This window comes from Camelus ferus, chromosome 3 (assembly GCF_009834535.1).
Source record: "Camelus ferus isolate YT-003-E chromosome 3, BCGSAC_Cfer_1.0, whole genome shotgun sequence".
NCBI classification, from domain to species: Eukaryota; Metazoa; Chordata; class Mammalia; order Artiodactyla; family Camelidae; genus Camelus; species Camelus ferus.
This window is the reverse complement of record NC_045698.1, coordinates 99,525,302-99,548,694: the sequence shown is the minus strand read 5'-3', so window position 1 is coordinate 99,548,694 and position 23,393 is coordinate 99,525,302. Positions and strand designations below refer to the sequence as shown.

At 50.5% G+C, this 23,393-nt stretch overlaps 1 protein-coding gene and 1 long non-coding RNA gene across 9 annotated transcripts in view; one reads left to right on the top strand and one right to left on the bottom strand.

The window, feature by feature from the left end:
• LOC116662746 overlaps window positions 1–8,854 on the bottom strand; it is a 41,665-nt gene extending 32,811 nt beyond the window's left edge. Inside the window, exon 1 of the long non-coding RNA XR_004318762.1 lies at window positions 8,780–8,854. This is a non-coding gene — a long non-coding RNA (uncharacterized LOC116662746). The remainder of the gene's footprint in view (window positions 1–8,779) is intronic.
• A 251-nt stretch (window positions 8,855–9,105) lies between these two features.
• Window positions 9,106–23,121, top strand: SPRY4 (sprouty RTK signaling antagonist 4). Of its 8 annotated transcripts, none has more exons than XM_032477012.1 (4): window positions 9,106–9,297; window positions 11,662–11,850; window positions 13,915–13,965; window positions 18,524–23,121. In XM_032477012.1, exon 4 carries the CDS (start codon window positions 18,569–18,571, stop codon window positions 19,466–19,468), a length of 900 nt encoding a protein of 299 aa, XP_032332903.1. In that variant the 5' UTR covers window positions 9,106–9,297; window positions 11,662–11,850; window positions 13,915–13,965; window positions 18,524–18,568; the 3' UTR covers window positions 19,469–23,121. The 8 variants fall into 8 exon arrangements, with proteins under 8 accessions (XP_032332903.1, XP_032332901.1, XP_014414442.1 ...); XM_032477010.1 differs by having other exon boundaries at window positions 11,657–11,850; XM_032477013.1 differs by lacking the exon at window positions 9,106–9,297 and adding an exon at window positions 9,327–10,253.
• The last annotated feature ends 272 nt before the right edge of the window (window positions 23,122–23,393 follow it).

The window sequence follows — 23,393 nt, the reverse complement described above, 5'->3', positions numbered from 1 at the left end:
AGGAACTTTCCCAAAGCCCCACTTCATTATATACCTTCAGGACATTAGTACCTCTCCTACAGAGCACTTATCACTAGTGTCATTTTCTATTCATATTTGTGCAATTATTTGAGGAATGTGTGTCCCACACTAGACTGGAAGCTCCATGAGGGCAGGAATGGCAGCCTTTTTGCTCACTGTTGTACAGTGCCTGGCACCTGGCATCTAGCAGAAGCTCAATAAATACTGATGAATGAAGGAATGAAAAACACCTGTACTAAAAGAAGGGCACTCTGCCCAGAAACAAGTGTTATATACCCTTAGAAGCTTTGCCTCGTTTCATCACACAATTTTCATTCATTCATTCATTCACAGATTACTTACTTGCCATTTCTCTGTGTCAGAGAGAATTAAAGGCAGCTTCCTTCAAAAGCCTTTTATGAACATATGGCAAGAACATGGTAGGAGAGCCTCCAAGCCAGGGCCATGGATGGCATCTCAGCAAACCTGTGGGCACTCAAGATGGAGGACAGGGAGTGCCTCCCCCATTCTTGGCCCATCAGACACAAAGTAAAGGCAAATGGATTGAACAATCAACCATGAGCCTCTCCCAGGGCCCGAAATGGTGGTCGGGGATACAGTCAACGGTATCCAAGTGACTGAACTCTGGGCATATTGGCAAAGTGGGGCTGAAGGAGCTGAGTTTGATTGGCTCTGGACAATTGCTAACCACTGAGAAAATACTCTAACTTAAAATTCCCATTTGGGAAAAGGACCAGAAGCATTTCCTTTGATTATTAAAATCTATATCCTGTTCATCCTGTTCTCTAATTTGATTGACTTTACATGTGGATGGTAATGGCTCTATGCCTTGGCTTCCTCATCCTCAACAAGGATGAAATTTTTTATGTTCTTTAACAGCATCAGTAAATTTTAATAGCAATAGCAGCAACTAACATGTACCGAACATCACGCTATGCCAGACTCTGTGCTAAGCGTGTGTGTGTGTGTGTGTATACATATATCTCTTTTAATCTTTACATAAATTAGTTCATATTAGTCCCCTACTTAGAACCCTCCGATAGCTTCCACTGATATCAGAGTAAAATGCAAACTCCTTACCATGGCCTTCAAGGCTCTACCTGAACTATTTCTGCTGCCTCATCTCAAACAGCCCTCCCCCTCAGTCAGTTAGCTCCAGCAGCATCTACATTCTTTCTGCAACTCATAGACACCAAGCTTGTTCCTACCTCAGGGCCTTTGCACAAGCTAGCCCTTCTGTGTGGAGTGCTCGTCCCTCAGATCCACGCATGGCTGTCTCATTCTGGTCTTTTGGGTCTCAGCTCAGCCACACAACTGATTCCCCTCCCACCCTCACTCCACTGCTCGATCACAGAACCCTGTTTTATTGCCTCCGCATCATGTATTGCTATCTGAAATTATCTTAATTTTCTGTTTGCTCTGCTATTCTCTGTCTTCCCTAACTAGAACATATATTCCATGAGGGCAAAGTCTCACCTATCTTGCTCACCCTTGAATCCTCAGTGCCCAGAACAGAGCCCAGCACACAGTAGGCCTTCCAAAAACATTTCTCTAGTAAAAGAATGAGTGAAAGGCCCCATGAGATAAGAGCTACTGTACTTAAGACATTTTGTAGAGGAAGGACCTGAGGCTTAGTGATGTTGGGTGACACGCCCAAGGTCACAGAGGCAGAGGTAAACAGACGAGCTGAGTAACAATCGTACCCAGGCCTACCTGCTCTAGGACTTGTGCGCTCAATCAGTACACAGACTGAGATTCATCCCATGAATTGTGTCTTGTACCCTCCCTACTACTACCTCCATATTCATTCTTTACATTGAACCTGGCCCAAGAGCTAGGCAGCAAGGAGGCATTGGATAAAGCAAGGCAGAGAGTGTGAATTAGTACAACCACTTTGGAAATACTAACAGACCCAGGCCTCAGTTTATATCCACAGATATGTAAATATGTGTTCAACAAGAGCCACGTTCAAGAAGGTTCAGAGAAGCAGTATTCTTAAAATCAACTGCTGGGAACAATCTAAATGTCCATCGAGTAGAACGAATAAACATAGGGTCATATAGTCATAAACTGGAATATTATAGGGCAACAAAAAAGAAAGTACAGCTACACACAACAATACAGATGAATCTCACTAAGAAAAAAGTATCTACTGTATAATTCCCTTCATAGAAAGATTTTTTTAATAGGTTACATTAATCTGTATTTGCTAAAAGTCAAAATATGGGTGGAGGTGGGGCATGGTGGTGGTCTGGGATGGGAAGAGCATCAGTGGGGCTTCCAGAATCTAGTAACTTTTTTTTGGTGACATACATGCTGTTTCCACAGTCATGTTCACTTTGTGAAAATTCACTCAATTATACACTTCTGCTTTGTACACTTTTCTGAATATTATTTATGTTGAATCACATGAAATTGCCACTTTGTACATGCAAAGTCACTGAATACTGGCAATTTCATATGGCTTGACTAAAATGTGATACTTCAATGAAAGGATTACTCTAAGAAAAAAAAAATCCTGCCCAGTTGAATTGCTTTGTACATGGCTCTGTAAAAATTAGTTTTGAGAAAGAGCCTGTGCCTTCCAAGGGCTCTTTGGCAGGTGATAAACAGGCTCAGGATGGTTGTAAGTTCTTCCCCAAGGGCCTGAGGCTGGTGCACTTGGCTGTGTATTCCAGAGTCCGGAGTCCAGCCAGCCCTGGGGTGGTGCAAGGCAGCTAGGGAGGCCAGAACATCCTCAAGCAGAGATGAACACGTCCAGCCTCAGGCCCAAGGTGTCAGTGTTCCCGGAATACACCAGTTCACGCCTTCCCTGCTCTTGGTGCTCACTGTGCCCTCCGTCCTGGAATTTGCAAGGCTCCTTGCTCCTCGGCCTTCAGACTTTCCAGAGAGGCTCCCTGACTTCCCTAAAGGTCCTCCCTCCAATTGCTGACGCCTCTCTTTATTATTCACTTCATGGATTTGACCACCATCTGAAATTCTGTTATTATTTGGGTGATTCCTTTTCATTATTTGTTCCTTTCATTAGACTAAGCTGTACAAAAGCAAGGGACTCCCATAACTTATTCACTGTTGTACCCTCAGGGCCTCCGATGGTACCTGGTACCTAGAAGGTGCTTAAATACTGGCTGAATGAATAAGTAAATGAATGATTGATGAAATGAAGTGGCATGAATAGAGGCCAGGGGAGAAAGTGTGGCCCAAAGCACACCATCAAGTCAGATGGAAGGGCGTGGCCCCCATCTCGCTCATGGAATATGAAAGCCAAGTTCAGCCTCCAGAAAGCTGCTGATCCCTGCAGAGTCCAAACATCCACTCCTTATCACTGTGCTTCTCCCAGGGTTCCCATTCTGTTGAATGAGGGACACAGACATTTATGAGGTATTTATTGAACCACCCTACGGAGTAGGAATTATCACGCCCATTAAATACACAAGATCGAAGAGTCTGAAGAATCAGGAACTCACCTGAGATCCATCAACAATTCTGCAGCAGTCTTTGGGCAAAATCTAAATCTGTCTGTTCCCAAAGTTAGAGCTCACCAACCACTGTATCACCTGAGTTTTCAAGATGCCCAGGCAATTCCTGTGACCTGCAAGCAAGGACCAAGAATGCTACTCGTGATCTCTTACTTTCTACTTCTTATTCTCTTCCTACTCAGGGCTCTCAGTGGTTGCTCCGGATTTCGCTCTCCTATCTGAAATGAGCAGTGTGTGCTTCATTTGATGTGAATTTGAACTTAATGCAAATTTGCACTGGGCCATGTAAATACATTCATAAAAATCTTGATTCAGTAGCCAAAGCTGAAACAATGCAAATCTGACGTTACAGTCACACCTATGAGGAAATCACTCTGGACCACATGAGGTCTTCAGGAAAGCTTCTTTTGCATAACATTCCACTGCCCTGTTCAGCGTAGAGTGAAAACCAAGGAAGGGTCTTGCAAGAAGAATGGGGAAGAGGAAGCTACTGACCTGTATTATCACAACCAAACTAAAATCTTTAAAATTCCCATCATACAGAGCAATTACAGGACCTCAAAACTAGCTGTGCACTTTGCTCTGAGCTAAGTTGCTTGAAAAACATCATTCCCTTTAGGGCTCATATAATCCCTTGAAGCATATATGATGACCAGCCCCCTTTTTACAATAGGGGTTTGAAGAGATTAAGATTTACACACCTAGTACTGCCATTTAAATTAATCAATTATTTTTAATGTTAAAGCGGGAGGGTATGGCTCAGTGGTAGAGCACATGCTTAGCATGCAGGAAGTCCTGGGTTCAACCCCCAGTACCTCCATTAAATAAATAGATAGACAGACAGACAGACAGACAGACAGAATTACACAAAGTCACCAACTGTTTAACACCTACCCCTCCTCCATACTGACCTCTCCTCCATACTGATACAAGAGCATCGTCATTCCCATCATTACATCACGGAATCTACCACTGACATCCAAGCATCTAAAATCAACTCTTCTGTGAACTATTTTAGGCACCCAGCCATACCATGGAAAATTCGCACTTGGTCCTGCAAAAACTGCACTAGTTAAAGCAGCAATGATAGCACTGTATTATTGTTTTAACTATTTCTTAATAAAGAAAACTTTGCTTGCATTTTAGAATGTTTTCTCTTTTTGAGGTTTTGATGCACCCAGATAAATGGACACCTCTTAGAATTCTAACTCAGTCCCTGCATCCCAATGGCTAGGTATGTTGAATAATCATGTTAACAGGTACCCTGCACTTAGAATGTTCCGGATGCTGTTCTGGGTGCTTTATGTGCATTATTCCATTCCAGTTCCACTCAGCCCTTTCTGATAAGTACTACTAATAGTTTTCATATTACAGAAGAGGAAACTGAGGCACATACAGTTTGAATAATTTGTCCAAGGCTGTGGAGCTTCTAAGGATGTGACTGAACCCCAGCAATCTGTGCTGAGTGCACATCTGTCTTTCAAACTCTCCAGCCTCCAAAGCTACAACCCTGAACACAATTGAGCCAGAAAGCCTAGGGGCTAGTGCCAGACAGAGTTCTAACTTCAGGTCTGACACATCCCCTTGGCTATCCTCGGTTCCATCAGCACTCCCCAAAACTCCTTCCTGCTTCTGGGCCTTCTGCCACCCCTGGCCTGGCTGAGGCTGCATTCTGCAGATGAGGACAGCAGGGACATTTCTCTAGGGCCCCCAGGCTGTGCCCCTTCTTCTGCTCTCTGTACTCTCTCTAACGCACCACCGATGTTAACTGTAATTAAATCACAGTTTAATCAATTATTTCTTTAATATCTATCTCCCCTCCCGACTATATAAACAATGGCAGTTCCAGAGTTCCTATAGAGGTGGGGGCAGGTAGTCTATCTGGGTTGGGGGGGCTTGGCTTCCAGTGCTTCATATTTGAGATAAGGATGAGAAAGGTCAATTGACTACAGAAATGAATGAGGTTGCTGATGAAGATTATAGGTGACACCATGGTGTCATCACAGACTGTAAGCTCTGTAAGGGCAAAACCAGCATCTCTCTCTTTTATTACTGTAAATCCAACACCTGGCACTGTGTCTGATGCACAGGAAGTGTAAAATAATGTTTTGTGGAATTAATAAATACTTAAAATAGAGCCTCTGACTTCTCATCTGAAAAGGAGGGAAGATAAGACCCAGAGCACAGCTTTTTAAAGCAACATGACATATGAAAACAGGCCAAGCCCAGGAATGGCCCACAGTACGTACTCCATAAACACCTGCCATTGAATTAGAATTCCTGCCTCTCCTCTTTCCCACTGTATCAGCTCCCACCTTAAGAAGAGGGCAAAGCCCAGAACTGAAGCCACGGGACGCGCCGACCACGATCTGGTAGGGGTGCAGACGTTTACACCGAGGTTGGGGTGAAAGGGCTGTAATCAGCATGGGCAGGAATGCAAGGGTCATAGGATCTGCCTCTTGCAGAAAAGCTATACCTGGGGAAGAAACTGAGCAGCTCTGGAATACACAAAATCATAGGAAACAGGAAGAATACGTAGCACAGGCCAAGTGACAACTCAGTCCAAAGAATGAGGGTGGTATCACCAAGCTGTGAAGGAACACGTGCTTTGCATTCACCCATCATCTTTCACTCTGTCCCCTCTCCCCCAACCACTGGCCCCTGGGCTGTGGAAAAGGTTAAAACACAAATCAGAGTATGTCTCGACCCTGCTTAAAACCCTTAAGAGGACAGTATCTGAGCTCCTCACTGGCCGATCTCAACCTTGCTCGCCAAGCTGTGGCCACAGAGACTTCCCGTAGGTACCTTCACATCAGGCTTGTCCCACACAGGGCCTCCCCCTGGGCTCCCTCTCCCTGTCTCTTCAACCTCCTTCAGGTCACTCCTTCCCAGTCTCCAAGTCTCAACTCAGAACCATAGGCCCCTCTCAGAAAGAGACTCCCTGATGCCCAAATTAAAATCAGTCCTTCCTGGCTTTCCCCATACCCTCAGATCCTGCTTCCATCTCCCTCCTTGCACTTATCATAGACTCAGATTGCATAGTCTGTCTGTCTTCCGTAATTGTGAGCTTCACCAGAGGAGGGAGGGCTATCTGTCTCTTACCAGGAGTCCCCAGAGTCAGGGCAGACTCCAGCGCAGAATATGTGAATGAATGAATGAATGAATGAACGGGTGGATGGATTTCTCATAACAGTTGCCCCCAAACCTCTCTTCTCTTTAGGTCCCAAGTAGGAAGAGAATATGGTCCCCAGTGCCCTCCTAGACACTGAGTCATCTGGTCAGGCATCAGAGGCTCCTCCCAGCTCAAGACTGGGGGCTCCTTTCATGGTCCCACCATCCCCACCAGAGCTGGGGTCTCCTCATTCCTCCTTCAGGAAAACTGAGAAAAGACCAGGAATGGAAGGAACACTATCTCTTGGCTAATTCCTCTAATAAAGGAAAGCGAACAGCAACACCACCCCCCCCACCGCCTGACCCCATCTTGACTTTCTTCCATAGTTTAGTAAGGATTTGTTTATTCCCATCATTTTCATTGTTCGAGAAAAGCCCATAAGCCACCACTGCCTGGAAAACTACTGCTCCAACTTTCCTTGCTTAACATGCTTCAGTGTCTTGCAAGAAACACGTTTTCAGGTTTGTGATGTGGAGAGGAGGTGGCAGCAAAGCAGAAAGATCTGGGTTGTAAAGATCTAGAAAATCAGCACCTCAATTAGCTCTTTCATTGATCAGGTGCAGGATCCTTAGCCTCAATTTCTACATCTGACAAACAGGAATAATGATACTGAGTTTTCATATCTGCAAAGAGAAGACGTGAACAACAGTAAAACAGTCTGTTGTCCTAGTAAAGAGTTTTTCTCTAAGCTTTAAGTAAGGTCTTGGTCCTGAAAGGAAGGCTGGGGTTTCATGGGGGAGGGCCTGTCTGCCCTCCAGGAGCTGAGTAAGTAAATCACACTGCAAAGGTGCGTTTGAGTAGCGAGAAGCCATTTTAGACTAGACCCGGTGACCGTGGGTTCTGGTCTGGCTTTGCAAAATGTCCCTCCCGCTGCCTGTCCTCAGAGCCCCAGCCCCAGCTCCTGCCCAAGGCCAGACCTCTGGCCTGGGCTCGAAGCCTTTTATCGGCTCCACTGACAACAGCCAAGCGCAGTCTTATGTGGCGTAGGAAGAAAAAGACAGCCTCACAACTTCCCGGTGAAGCGAGAACACCAGCAAGACAAACCTTCACAGGGGATTCAGGCCCTGACCCAGCTCTTATCCCCGCATCAAAGCCACCCCCTACCCAGGACTCCCCGGAGGCTACAGCCTCCTCCGTTCCTGGGCGGGGCTGGGCCTGCTGCGAGGGCTCCTCGCCTTCCCGGAGTCAGGCCTAATGGCGGGGGCTTTTCTTTTCACGGGCCAGGGCTGATGCGCTCCCCCCCCCCCGCCCCCGCCGCCCCATCATTAACTGCAAAGAAAAGATCCCGGCCATTTCCATTTCCTCTGCGGCTCAAGAGCCCTGTTGTTATTTAATCCCGTGGCCACCCCGGCAGCATCCTCGGCGCAGCCGGCTCCACCCATCCACCTGGCCAATTCTCGGCCGCTCCCGCTTCCCCGGAGGGGCGCTAGCCGGGATGGCTGGGGAGAGGCGCCTACAGCAGTAAAGGGCCGTGGCCTACGGTGGACAGAGCCTCCTCAGGCCCATGTCCTGTGAGGGCTGGGAGAAGCACGGGGGTGGAGAGGGGAGCACTAGCCAGGGCAGTAGAGGGCGGGCGGACGCCGGGGCACTGCGGACGTTACATTGGGGCGGGGGTGGAGGGGTGGGGAAGGAGGGCGCTGCCAAGCTAGAGCCGGGTCTCTCGCTGAGTAGCCAGTATCGCCCCGGGGGGTACTGGAGCCGGAAGAGGCCTCGGCCCTGTCGTCGTCCACACCCAAGAAATGGGGGGAGGGGTGGTCTGCACTCACTCCAGGGAGACTCAGGAAAGGAACCAGATTCATTCAGCAACCCCCGCTCCGCCCTTCTTTGATATGAACGTTTGACATTTTCTTAATTTTTGGTAAACACGGCTTCAAGACCCCTCCCCCCGACGCCCCTAGTCTAGAGAAAGAGAAGGCCCCCAGCAGGGGTCTTCCCGTTCCCCCTGCCCGCCTTCCCTACTGCCTGCGGCGGGTAGAGATCCCTAGATCTAGGTGTGTCCTCTCCCACCCGGCTCTCAGCCCAGGATCCGAGGCCGCAGTGCCCCCCGCCCCCCAGCAACACTGACGGTTCCAGCCCAGGCCCGCAGTGGCGTGAAGGTGGCCTTTACCTCCTCTCGTAGCCTGGGAGGGGGTACAGCCCGCGCAGCTGAGCCAGCTGCAGCAGTCGCCGCCGCCCTCCATTCATAAAAGGGAAAAAAAAAAAAAAAGCAACAACAACCTCACCCCTCTTTGTAAAAGAACGACGGCCCCTGGAGGAGCGAGAGCCAGCCCCAGCAATCACGGGTTAAGTTCTTTTCCGGCCCCCCATTCATAAAAAAAGGAGCGCGGCGCATGCGCGCGCGGGGTCTCTTGTGCCCACCCATTCATAGAATCGCGAGCGGCGCGCGTGCGCACTGGAGCTCCCTTCCCTCCCATTCATAAAAAAGCCATTTTCCCAGGCAGTGGTTGCAACACCGCCGCGGAGGCAGCGAGAGGAGCTGACAGCGCGGAGCTGGCGCTGCGGAGCGCAGGGAACCGTGCGGGTTCCTCCAGCCGGCGTCTGCTAGGACCGCGGCAGTCTGACCCGCTCGGGTTCGGAGATTTACACAGAAGTAGAGCAATGCTCGTGACTCTGCGTCTTCTCAAAGTAAGTCGCTGGCAGGTTTCGGGATGTGAAGCTGCCATCCACGGAGCCGCGAAGCGACTCCCCCTCGGGCTGGGGCAAATGGTGCGCTAATTCTAGGCGCTCCTCAGTGTTCCTTCCCTCTCCTTGCGCCTCCTGGAGCTGCTGCGGTGCGCCGCAGCTCCCTGACGCCCTCGGCTGGGCCGGCACGGCGCCGGGGTGTTCACAGCCTGGCACCGGCGTTCCCGACCCCCGGGCATTGCCAAGACGGGTTTCCCCGCTCTCTGAGTGTCGGAAGCCCCGAGCGTGTCCCGGGAGTTTGCCTCTGGCTTGGCCTCTTTCTTCCTGCCACCACTCGCCTCGGGCGCTGGAATAGGAGGCTCTGGGCTCCGTCAGGAGTCACCTTTTGGGTCCGGCGGGCGCCCTCCCCCTGGGCGGCTCGCCCACCCCGGGCTCGCTGCCCACGGTGCCAGCTCTGCCGTAGATCTCCCCAGCCCGCAGCAGCGGCCTATGCTCGACGTAGGTTTTGCGTTCCCCCCTGGAGCCGTGACGGACTGGGTTTTCTTCCCTTTTGCCTCCCCCTCGATGGTCAGCGCGGGGCTGGCCTGGGACTGGGCATTTTTTCTCTCTCTCTCTTTGGCGAGGCGGTTCCTCGCCGTCTGACCTTTGCTCTGCTGCCGCATTTTATGCTGTGCAACTGCCTTGCAGTTGCCTTTCCCTTCCCCGGCCTCTGCAGGACCCGAGGCTCCTTGGCCTCCTCGTATCTCCCTATCCCTGGGCACCGAGCTGTGCCAGGCCCCGGGGGCCCCGGGCCGCTCAGGGGCTGTGGTGGGGGCTGAAGGTGCGTTTACATAACGCCGGGCGTGTGGGAGCTGGAGGAAGAGGTTGCGTGCGTAGGAGAGATAAGGCTCCCGCTTTCCCTCCTTCCTTCTTGGTGGTACCAGGGTTGACATCACCGAGAAGAGAAAAGGATAGAGACGGTACGTTCTGAAAATTCTGAATCGCCAAGGCTACGGGGGCAATGAAGGGGGGTGAGGGCGGGTTTGGCCAGGCAGGGCAGCTGGAGCTTGGCTCCATCACTGGGGCCAGGGCTGTGCCCAGTTCGCCCTCCATGCAGACGATCAAAAAGCATTTAGACAGTAGCTGCTCTTGTGCAAGAAGACGGTTTCTCAATTCTCTTTGATTGGGGGCTGGGAGTTGTGGGCAGAGGAGGCAAGAGGGGTGGGAAACGGTTGCTTGGCTTGATGGCTCCAGCGATGGATGGGAGAAGCGAACTGTGCTGGAAGGGCTGCCTGGAGGGCAAAGGGGAGAACTACTGGCTGCCTCAATCACCAGCTGCTGGATGGGTATCCATATTGCCAGGCCTGGCTGAGGGCAGAAGGCTGCCTTCTGGCGCATCAAGCTCGGGGAGGCCCCAGCATGGTTGGTATTGAAAGGAAGGGTGTGGGTTGGGTTCAGTGGGGTGCCCAGACCCAGTGGGAACCCCCTCTTTCTTGCTCCCAAACCAGTGGCATGATTCTCTCCAGTTTAGGGAGGGGCGGCAGCAAGTGCATGTCTGTCTGGTTAGCTGACTGAGGCTCTCCAGTCTCTCTGAGCCTCTGGGGGATACAGAGCTGGACGGTGAAGGCCCACAGCATTTAGGAAATGTAGGTTTATCAATCTCTTAATAAGCTTGGTCTGGCCTGATGCCCTACCCAGTTGCACTGGTGATTTCACAATGTTTAGAGTTCTCTGGATCTTCACGCGAATGGAGCCTAAACATCTGAAATTTTCATCTTTTTTTCTCTTAGTGAGTGGGTGTGGGGCAGACCAGGAAAGAAAGAGAGGGCTGCCATCGACTCTCCCACAACCCCATCTCTCTAGCTCTCTTTTTCTCTCATAAGAAGGGTGATACATGTCCAGTATGAAATCGAATTTCCTCTTTCCCAGCCCTTGAGAAGGTCCTCACTTGCCAGAAGGTTCCAGACGAATCCTAACCTGAGCAGTGCACACCCTGACCAACTGAGCTTTGCGGCCAGTACTGGGTAGGGGTCATTTTGGTGATGGGTTGCTGAAACCTTGATGGACAAACGTTGGTCAGCTTGGATGAAGAAGACCTTTAAAGACATCTCTTGGTTATCTTCCCTTTCAGATTCTGAACTGGGGAGCGGGGGGGTCAGTCCCCTTTCTGTGGAGTATAAATGCTCTCCTGCCCAGTCCCATGACCTTTCCCAGATTGCCTCCTGAGATGGCAGCGTCTCTTTGAAGCTTTGGTGGGGCTTGGTGGGAGGCGACAAAGCATATGCACTAGAATAATTCCTGGTTAAAGCAGGGCAGGGGCTGGGGGCTGGGGGTTGGGGACGTTTGGAGCTCGCAGATGTCATTTTTGTTTTCATCCTTCCAGAATAGGTGGAGAGATGAGGCTCTTTGGAATTCCATCCCCCACTCTGGTAAACCTGACGTTGCCTCTGCCCAGAGGTTTGGCTGACTTGAATAACAAATGAAGGCCGCCTTTCAGTGCAAAATTTGAAAGTCAGTGATTTTTAAAATTAAGGGAGGAAAAAACACCCATTAACACCTCCAGAAGTGGCCCTTGAGGTACGTTGCTCTGGGGTTTAAGCCTTTGGGATCACATGTGTGGAATTCCCTTCCAGTTCCCGATGCTATTATGTTAGTCCCTTGGTGTGACATCTTCCAGCCTGCAGTTTTGGGCCCCCACAAGCATTTTTCTTTCCCCAGGTCATCCTCTTGAGTAAGGCCCAGGTGTTAGTACTGGAAGGTTTAGAAAGGAGTCCCCTCTTTTCAGAGAAGTTCAATGTTCTTAGAAAGTTACGGCATTCAATTTGGTTCTGAATCCAGTGTGTCTGTCATCCGGCCCCTACCAAGGTAGAAGTTCCCTTGTGAGGAAAACCTCTGGATCTAGGGCGATAGTTGAAAATTTTGATTTGGGATGTTGACATGACCAGATTTTTAAGGAGGAATCGCAAGAGTGGAGAAGCTTCCAAGCTTACATCTCACGGGCAACCTGGGTCTACCTGACATAAGGGAAAGCAGTGACTCATTGAAATATATTTTTGCTTGTTCAAAATAGCCAGAGGAAGAAAGTGAGGAAGGGCAACATCCTGAAAACGGTTTCACATCTTCTAGACCAAGGTGGGGGCTCAGCCAGAGCAGGGGACTGGCTAGGAAATGTACTAAACTTGGGCCTTAGTCCCCGCATCTGCAGAGTGGGGAGAAGAAACCCCTCCCAAGGGGCTATGGCTGAGCAGCCAGCAAGTGTGCAGGGCAGTGCCCGGACCCCTTGTTACTGCTGGGTGCCTAGTAGGATGGCCTGGTTGTAAGGAAGCCACTTCCACCACGGGAGATGTGGGGTGTTGCCTGATGCGGGAGGATTCTTGGCTCTCAGGAGCCTCGGGCCTCCCTGCAGATCCGGACAGCTGACAAGGCTGGGGATGTATCCGGGACATGTGGCTGGGTTTAAGAGGCTTCACCGTTCAGCTGTGATCATGATTGTTCTTTCCAAGGACAGTCAGTGGAGGAAGCAAGGGCACTGGGGAGGGAGCACAGATGTGCTGGATCTAGCGGAGGAGGGAAGGGGCCCTTCTGGGGCAGGTGGCCATTTGCAGAAGAGTGGCTTCCCTTGTCTTTCTTTTTCTGGTGGGGGGGAAGGGGGAGTAATTTCCTGCCTCATCCCAAGAGTAAGCTAAAATCTATTATTATAAGCCCATTTTTTAGTGGAGGGTGGTGAGATAAATAAAACGATCTTGGTGTTAGTGAGAGGGGTCCTCCACTGGGGTTTAGGTTTCCTCCACCCCCCAAACTTTGATGTGGGCCAATAGCTCCTCAAATGTCCCAGCAGTTAACTGGCTGCTTCTAGCCCCCATTCTCTTCTCCCTCTTGACTTGTATAATCTCTCTTTTGGGGAATCCGAGCAGACAACAATTATGAGGGTAATAGATCAAAGCCCAAATTTGTAGCTGGTTAGAATAGCCCAGAGCTAATACGTACAGCAAGACCTCTCCCACTCACCCTTGCACTGAGGCTTTGGGGTTTAGCTGACTGGTTGTGGAAGAAGAGAAGAGGGTTGGGAACTGATAACTGGTGATAGGACACAGTGAGGAAATGCAGCTGTTTTCTTTTGTGATCTCTGACAGATTCTGGCCAGAGGTCAGCTCAGGACAAATCCAGCTGCCTAAATGCTTTATTCTCCGCAGAGAGGCAGAGACGGTCTTCCTCAGCAGGGTACAGGGAAGACAAGTCCCTGCCATCCCTCCTCCCTCCTCCCGCCTTTTAAAGTCTTTTCTAAGCAATAGTATTTGGTTGGAGCTTAGTGACCTAAACTGGGATGTTGTCACAAAGAACCCAGTGACAGTGGGAGATAGTGGTGGGAGGGCTCCCTGGCAGCCTAGAGACCTTTTGCTCTGAGCTGTTAAAGGGTTAAATAACCTTCCCTGAAATCACCTGCTGGGACTGAATGGGCAGTGCAGAAACTGCCCGGTCATTCAGAGCCTCTTGCCAGTCTGGCATCAGCTGACCTGTAGTTTTCAGAGTACAACTGTTAGGTTTTCCTAATATTTCCCAACTCCTCTCCCCGGGGGGGAGTCCAGGGGAAAGGGTGGATGGGTGGAGCGGACATTTAACGTGCCTCTTGATTCTTTTCAGCCAGCCTGGATTGAGCTGTGTGCCGCCTTGATGCTCAGCCCCTCCCCGCAGGTACATGTGCAGTAGCAGGCTCACAGACCCGAGCTGCCGATACGGGGCTGTGTGCACTAGGCTTTTTAATATCCTGCTGATTCCATATTCTAGGATGCTCTTCTTCTGGCTTCCTCTTACCCTGACCCCTCCTCCCCTTCCCCACAGACCTGGACCAAGAAGCCCCATCCATGAACATGCCCAAGGGACCCTTAAATTCAGCTTTATAGGTGGGAGGAGAGGGGATTCCTTTGAGGGGCTGCTTTGTGGTGGGATCCTACAAGTGAGACCCATTCCACTTCAGAAAGCTAAAAATGAAACCACTAAAGTGGGGTTGTATGAAGTGACAGGAGGGCTGGCAAAGAAAACTGAATTGGAAGGGAAGATACCTTGAGCTCTGAGCCTTCCTTTAATGACAGATTTCAACCCCCCAGCCTCCGCTCTCCACACTGAAAATTCCCCTGACTAGGGGCCAGTCTGACGTCAGCCCTGTCTGGCTGCATTTCCCTGCTGGTTTGGTGAAGAGCCTGAAGATGGCCTAGTGAGGTTCCCTGAGGGCTAGTGGCAGATGGGGGAGACTGGTGGAGTTCGTGGCTGTGAAGGAAAACGGTGCTTTCGTGCCCTTCCATGAATACCCAGAAGTTCCTGCAAGTCAGGGCTGAAGTTACAGCCTCTGCTGTCTGGGTTTGAATCCCACCCTGATCACTTGCCGACTCTATGACCCTTTGTTCTTCCGTTTCTTCCTCTGCAAAATGGGTTTTATCTTTCAAGGTGATGGTGAGGATTAAAGGAGAAAATCATTGAAGATTTAGCATAGAACCTGACACCATGAAATGTTTCATAAGTATTAGCTGCTCCCATACTTATTAATTATTATTACTGGAAGGTTGACGTGGAGGTAAAAGTTTCCTTCTTCATGCTAACCCACAAGGCTGCCACCTAAAATTTGATAGAGGTGCTTCTCCGGCTAAGTGGAGTGCTGGCTTTGTTTCTCTGTTCATAATCTTCCAAATTGGCCATCAGTCTCCCCAACAGCCAAAAATGAGGCAAAGCCTCCTCTCTCCTATTTATATTATAAATCTCTTCCTTCCTTGCAGGGGAAACAGAAAGTACATATTAAACTGCACTTAAGTTCGTCGGCATTGCTCAGACTGGAGGGTGGGTGTGTCCCGGGGAGTAGAGATTGAGCTTCTAAACCCATTGAGGATTGGGGGTTTTTGAGACTTCATTTGACTGTGCTGAGGGGTTATCAAGCAGGTGATTGGGAAGTTGTTTTTCTTGTCAGCCAAATGAATTCAATCCTACTGTGAAGGGTCTGGCTAATTGGGAGGTGAGGCCATGAGGCCCGAGAAGGTTGGAGCGGTACAGCTCTGAGCCAGCTGATGGTTTTTGCTGAGCGGGTGGCCGGAAGGAATCCTACATCATGGTTATAATAGAGAAGATGCATTTGAGAATATGCCTGCTGGTACCATCTTGGATGCAGCATGTCCCAGGAGAGCTGAGTCATTGCGGACCAAGCTCCCACCTGCCGTGTCTGGCCCTGACTGTGGACCCAGATGTTGACAGCTGTGCCCACCCGCCCTGCCCTGGGTGATGGGAGCCTGCTAATGCCAATATCGTTGATGCCTGCAGGCGCTGCTCCCACCCTGGCTTCCTGGTGGGACTCTTCCATGGGACTTTTTCCTTGAATCTGCCTGTGGTTCCAGGGCCTATTAAAATCCCCAACCGTTGCCCGTGTCCTTGGCTTCATCCATAGAAAGTGTGCCTGTTTTTAAAGAACCCCAGGAATAGAACTGGGAGGAGGAGAGTGGATAATCTCTTTGGGGGAGGGAGTACCATTATTTTTTCCCCACACATGGCAAGTCCCAATCCTGGTCCTGAGAGACAAAAGCCCAACTACATGGGGCAATACTGCCTTCAAACTGCCACTGACATTTTGCTGGCAGGACCCTGAGTATTTGTGACCTGAGCTTCTGGAATAAGGGAATCGCATCGTCTTTCCGGGGTGGGGATTCCAGCTGAGGCACCTCGTGACTGGTGCCAGAGTCTTACCCTGTGCCTCTGTCAGCATTTTCCATTCTTATGCCTAGTCACACCTTTTCCTCCAGGCAAAGGGCTGGGACTCGGGACTCCTAACCCTGTTCTCTTGACCCCAAATCCATTTATTCTAGAAGCCAGACTTTGGAACCTCCGCAAAGAATAAGTGGCCTGGGGTAGCATTCCCTGAAGTTCTGCCCTGTGGCCAGCCTGATCCTTGGAAAAACTCCTCTCCATAAATGCTTAACTGACACCCCCCACCCCCCCATTCAGCCCTGACCCCAGAGTCCCCAAAGGAGGCTGCCTTGACAAATGACTATTTCTTGCTGGCAGACCTACCAGACTCTTAAGGCTAACTCTGCCATGGGAAAGTCTCCTTCGTTGAAGATGATGGTCTCCTGTCAGCTGGAGGGAACATAGAGGCAGGAAGCAGGCTCCCCCCAGGCAGACATTCTCCAAGATGGGCAGAAATATGCACAGAAATACCAGCATCTTTTAAGTAGGCAGGGCTGTGGGTGCAAAGTCAATAGTTCATGCCTTTTGTGAAGGGGAAATACCAGTTGACTGAGCACTGAACCTTAACAGAAGAGACTTAATGCCTTTTCTGCATTTTGCAGTATCCTGGATGACATCCCCTAGATGAGAAACTTGTGAACAAGCACCCTCTTATTCCCTGCATCAACTTTGCATCAGCCCCAGCTCTTTATTTCAGATAGCTTGGAAAGCATCTAAGGAAACCCTTCCTCAGCAATTTAACCATTTCTGATCAAACTGTTGTTTCCAAGCAGGGGAAGTATAACACGGAGTTGTCCTGAGTGCCCTTTTTTTTCCCCTCTCTTCCGTCCTTACTATAGACATTGGGAAGTATGGATGAGTCACCTAGAGCCAGGTGTCTTCTGTGACTGGGATATTGGGATGACCAGCTGTGTCCCATGTCTGGAAGGATTTGGGGTTAGAACTGGAAGTGGAAAACTATCCACATCCCCATCTTAGGCATCACCTTTGAGGTGAGATTAACCTAACAGCAGAGGTACAGGGTCAGCTCTGAATTAGAACATCCAACATCCTTAGCAACTTGAAAAAGCATTTACCAAAACCCCACCCTATGGCACATTAGTCCAGTGGTCTTTTTTTTTTTTTTTTTTTTTTTTTTCAGAGGTGGTCCTCTTCCACTTCTGTCCGCACCCTGGTTATCTGTTCTGTTCCCCACCCCCAAAACCAGCGGAATCTTCCCAGAGTCTAATCTTTCTCTGGGATTCCAAATCATGTCCCCTTGCGCAGAGGTCTTGGCCTCTGCTGCTATTTCTTTAAATTGATCTCCAGCCGAATTCTGAATGTAAAGGTCAGCAGGCAAGGAAATGGCACTTCTAATAGAAAACAATGTGCACTTTCTAAATTTGAACCAAGCCGTTTCCGCTCTTTGATTTAAGTGACTTCCTGGGGTTCCGTGTCAGGCACTGCAGTTGAATCTCTGGCCGGATTCCAACTTAAAATTGCACTCTCTCAGTGAAATTAGAAACTGATCCAGGGTTGGCTTAGCTATTCTAGTAAATAGCATTTAGGCTGAATGTTCAGCTCAGCACTTGGAAATGGGTGATGTGAGTGCCCCTCGGGAGGATTTCCCAACCAAGTTGTCAGAAGCGCACCTACCCAGGGGTTATTAGCCTCTGGAGGTTGCTGCTCTTAGAAGTGGTGGTAATCAGTTAATATCCTGGACGTGCAGGCATCAGATACAGCTCTTCCTTCTCTTGTGACTATCTGAAATAAAGGCTTTTGTTTATCCAGCTGATAAACTCAATGGGAGCATACACAGGCTGCCTGTCCTGGTCACCACATCCTCAGCACTCGGTACAATGCTTGGCACGTCATGCTTATTAGCGCTCAGGAAATCTAGACTTGCTCTCTGGGATGGTGATAAATTACAGAGTACGTGCTGCGTGCCAGGCAAGATGCTAGGTCTTGGATATGCATTTTCTCATTGAATCCTCACCAGAACCCATTTTACAGATGATAAAACTAAGGCACAGAGGTGAAAGAACCTTATTCACAGCAATACTGCTAGGCAGAAGTGAGAATTTGAACTTGGATCTGATTCCAGAGCCTGTGTTTAGCACTGTTACGCTACATCTGAAATCAGGAGCATGTCCCATGGAGATTTTAAGAATGAACTCGGACGGCCCAGGTTTTAGCCTAGCTCTGCTACTGATGGTTTTGTGTGACTTTGGACAAGATACTTGAAACATTAGTTTTCTGTAACTAGAAAAGGAATAATAATAATAGTAGTTACGTTTTAGGATTATTGTGAAGTCAATGACTTAATAAATACAGTGCTTAGAAGAGTCCCTAGCATATAGTAAGTGCTAAATAAGTTATTTCTACCACCTACTATTACTGCTGTTGTCATTGTTAATCATCTAAGCCTTAATGCTGGAGAGTCCACCAATGGAAGCCCGGTTCTTATTTCGTTTGGGGATGGGTAGGTGTTAACAGGCCGCATACTGATGCCTGGAATCCATTCTCTTCCGTTCCTCCACTCCCCCAGGGCCCCTAGAAGCCTATTCTCGGCGCAGCCCAGGACCTCGGCCCCATGGAGCCCCCGATCCCACAAAGCGTCCCCTTGACTCCCAGCTCAGTCATGGTCCAGCCCCTTCTGGACAGCCGTATGGCCCACAGCAGGCTGCAGCACCCACTCACCATCCTCCCCATCGACCAGATGAAGACCAGCCATGTGGAGAATGACTACATAGACAACCCTGGCCTGGCGCCCCCCACCGGCCCCAAGCGGACCCGGGGTGGAGCCCCAGAGCTGGCCCCAACGCCTGCCCGCTGTGACCAGGATGTCACCCACCACTGGATCTCCTTCAGCGGGCGCCCCAGCTCTGTGAGCAGCAGCAGCAGCACATCCTCTGACCAGCGGCTCTTAGACCACATGGCCCCACCACCCGTGGCCGACCAGGCCTCCCCGAGGGCCGTGCGCATCCAGCCCAAGGCAGTCCACTGCAAGCCGCTGGACCTCAAAGGCCCGGCCATCCCCCTGGAGCTGGACAAGCACTTCTTGCTGTGCGAGGCCTGCGGGAAGTGTAAGTGCAAGGAGTGCGCGTCCCCCCGGACGTTGCCCTCCTGCTGGGTCTGCAACCAGGAGTGCCTGTGCTCAGCCCAGACCCTCGTCAACTACGGCACCTGCATGTGCCTGGTGCAGGGCGTCTTCTACCACTGCACCAACGAGGACGATGAGGGCTCCTGCGCCGACCACCCCTGCTCCTGCTCCCATTCAAACTGCTGCGCCCGCTGGTCCTTCATGGGCGCCCTCTCCCTGGTGCTGCCCTGCCTGCTCTGCTACCTGCCGGCCACCGGCTGCGTGAAGCTGGCCCAACGCGGCTACGACCGCCTGCGCCGCCCTGGGTGCCGCTGCAAGCATACGAACAGCGTCATCTGCAAGGCGGCCGCCGGGGACGCCAAGGCCAGCAGACCCGACAAGCCTTTCTGACACTCGGGGTCGAAGCCCCGGCATTTCCCCTGGAAACTCGGTTCCCTTCTGACACCTGAGATAACCACCGCAGCGAGACCAGAGGTTTTAGCATCCTGAGGCTGACCTTGCTAGTCTGCACACTCCCCACCCCCAGCTTCCGAAGAAACAGAGACCACCATCACCCACCCTTCTCTTCCCCCAAAAGGATGAAGAAGAACTTTGGGGGGTTTTTCAGGGTCCTGGAACTTTGTGTGAAACAGACAGTGGCAGGGGTGTGGTGTGGTTTGGGGGCGATTTTTCTTTTGCAGAAGATGGAACACAGATGTGGACACATATCCGGAAGTTGCAGCTGCTTTGAATGCCTCCCAGCCCTCCTCCTCCCTCCCTCCCTCTCTCCCCGCTCTTTTTCATTCTCTTTGGCTGCCTGGGAGGAATCAGTAACTGAGTGGCCAGGGAACCTTTGAAGAAGACCCTTGGAGTCTTGACGTCTATACCTTCTTCTCCTCCCAGCCTCCACCCCGGTTTGTTCCGACATCGTGGGGAAGGTGTAGACCCTGGCGGTCCCCGTTGTATATATGTGGGAGCCCCCCGAGAACAGAGGCCGGCCAGTGAGTCCGGGCCTCGTTCCTCACTCTGCCTCCCCGGAGCCACGGATGGATTTAGGAACCACTGTACAATACATGTCCTCCCTTCCAGCTTCCTCGCTAACTCTCGGGGGTGTTCCACTCATAACACTGTCCTTCGGTTCATACCAAGGCACAGACTCACCTGCCCGCTACATGTCCCAAGTCCTCTCTACCCAGATCCTTGCCAGAAACTTTACGGGTAGAGAAGGCTGGGGGCGGCAAACGCGAGACCAAATAGCATTTTGCCAATGAGTCTGAGGCTGTGGTCTCTGGATCCAGTCATTATGTTTTTATAGAATCATTAAACCAGATGCTAACGGTGTTAAAAAATAATAATAATAAAACACTTCTTTTTGGGCCACCCCCAGGAAGGGCTGATTTCAAAATCTGGGGGGCGAGCAACCTCAAGGAGCACCATCCCCCTCCCCACCAAGAAGAAGATTTTAACAGCAGTGAAGAGAGGCAGCACCTCTCCTTGGCAGAGTGACAGTGAGGCGAGCTGGGTGGGGGTTTCCTCTCTCCTGATTCTGCTGCTTGCTGTCGTAGCCTTCTGTGTACCGTGTCTGTATCTTTCATGTAAATAGACAGATGATGGAAAAAAGTCTATTTTAGTGTCAGGAAGCCCTGGAGGCGGAGTCAGAACGAGTGCGGGCGGGGGAAAGAATCTCCAGGGGCTTCTTGGGATTGAGCCCTGCTTCTGTGTGTGGCCACACGAGCCCCTCCCAACAGCCCCCAAAGACGTAGCAACTCTTTCTCTCAAGGTGCTAAAGGACTCAGAAAGTGCAGCTCGTCCAGTGGGTAGGTACTTGTTGCATGCAAAAGCTGTAATGTGTCTGGTCCTTCCTCCCCAGCTATTGTGTGGGGGGGTTTGCTTCATGTGGTATTTTGTGCCTGCCTCCCCTGCCCTGACCTCCCATGAGAGAAAGTGGCCTGGGTCAGAAAAGCTACACCAGGTGATACTGGGAAGGCACTAGGCACAGAGTTCGTAGCATTTCCAGTTTGTTCTGTAGGAACAGAAGTGCCTCCGGGAAGAAGGCAAAGAGGAGGCAGGTAGCTGTGATGGTCAGGCACCCAGTGCTTCTCAAGGACTTTTTTTTTTTTTTTTCCTTCTTGAAGACTAGTAGTAACATCTTATGATTTAGACTAAGTTAATTGTAACCACAGGTATTTATTGACTGGAGGAAAGGAGGGGAGGGTCTTTTTATTTTAGGCTTTATTTATATAACATTTGCTAGCTTGTAAAAGGCGAATATGAAACAGTGCATCTGCGTTTTCTAAGGCTGATTCACGCAGCTACCCTTGCCACGGTCGCCATGGATGTACGGACACTCTTGCACAAATCAGAGGGGATGGTAGAAACACACGTTCAGCCAACCACTTATCCTAATTGAATGTATCAGATGTGTGCTGAAGGGACTGGAGATATTTTCCTCAGAACAGATGTGCGGAGGTTATGCCCCAAAAGAGAGGGCACACGTCCACTCTGGGTGAAGCCTCAGAACTTTTCCCAAAGCCCCTCCCTCAAAAGTCTCCATGGGAAACTTGACCCAGTGGCAAGTTGCACTTTGGTGATCTTGGTGTTCTACCTGCCCATTCTGTGGAGAGTTGATTTACATAAGCTGTGTACACAAACACACACACACACACACACACACACCCCACCGTCTGTCTACATAGACCCTGTTTCCTGGCGAATAGCCTCCTGAACCCTGACTTTTTGTGTATATAGTTGTAAACACGGATTTTTCTGGGTTTTGGGTTTCTTATTTTCTTCCCTTCCCCCGTTTTGGCTTTCTCTCTTTGGTTCGCATTTAGCCTGCTAGATGGATGTCTGCATTACTCCCCGTGTCCTGTGCGCTCAGCTTCGGTTCTCCCAGCTCTGTTGCACAGCAGTCCCTCAGCATGTTTTTCTCGGCTTCTTGGCAGAAAAAAGCAAAAGAAAACTGGCTTGCCTGTGGCCCCCGGGGACCAGCCGAGGGCCAATGAAGGGACCAAGCTCTCAGAAACAACAACACGTTTCTGGGCGGCTTCCGGCTGATGGTGTTTGCTGTCACCAGTGGCTTGCTTGGCTGGATGAGGCCTCGTCTTGACCTTTTTAGAAAAGTGCCAGCTGATTCCCACTTCTGTTCAACCTGGGGTGGCTGGTGGTTCTGCCTGGCCTGGAACTGAGGTGGGGTCCACAAGGCTGGGTCCAGGACCCCTGTCCTAAGGGGCCACAGCCACTTTCCCTCGAGAGTGGGTCTGAAGGCCCAAGCACCCTGGGAACTGGGTCTGGGAGAGCCACACCCTCACAGATAGATGATGAGGTGCAACAGAGGCTTCTCACAGTCCCTGCTGTTGATACGGGCCCTTCACAGCTGACAGGTGGGAGAATTTCACGCGACACGCCTGGTCCTTCCAGCCTTCTGGGGTCTGTGCATGTCCCCGTTGTACATGGAGCGAGGCCCAGTTGGCTCAGGATGAGTCCCACTGGAAAGCGTGGGTTGGGATCAGCACCCAGATCACATCACCGCGAAGCTTCCCGATCTCCCGTGCTGCCCCAGCAGATGTCCAGTGGGGTGTGGGCCATGCGACTCTGCACAGTACAAGTCACTAGGGCATCCCATCCCGCAGTCTGCACCCGCCTTCTGGTTCATGCCTTCGGTGAGCATTTTCTTGCCCTCTGCTGACTGTGACAGTTGACACATCTTACGCTGCCATTTTTTGCTGTGGGTAACTCCATGTGATGTCTTATCTCGCTTTCTCTTCTTGCTGCCCCGCCGTTTGGTTTCGTGTTACAAACAGAAAAGCTGTCCAAGGGTCCCATCCCAGCACATTTTTTCCCTCTTCACTGTAACCCCTTCTCACCCCACAACAAAAGTTACCACAGAAGGTTTTCTTTGTATAGAATATTTATTTTGAAGCTCTATTTTAATAGTATTTATTTTAGAAAGTCTACTATTGTAAGAGTTCTTCTGTTTGTGAAGAAAAAGCAAGTTAAAAACTGAATGTACTGATCTAGAAAATATATATAAATATATATTGTTAAATATACACAGGACTGCCGTTTCTCGTGTGTTTATGTCTTCACACCCCGCCCCCCGCCACGTCCTCACCCAGCAAGGTGCCAAGTTTGTCAAAGATCACTCGCCAAATGGAAATGAGTAGCCAAGCTCTGGCGGGACAAAGGGGTGGGGTAGGGTGGGGGGGAGGGCTTCCTGGCCCTTGTGGTGACTCTAGGATGACCTTAGAACCAGTGGAGGAAAGCTTCACTTTCTTATGAAGCTAAATCCTGCCAGGTGCTGCTAACTCCTCTGGCAAGCTCTCCCCTACACCAC

Excerpts from the sequence above, each read along its gene's own strand:
- SPRY4 (XM_006184367.3), top strand. The coding sequence starts at position 18,569 with ATGGAGCCCCCGATCCCACAAAGCGTCCCCTTGACTCCCAGCTCAGTC.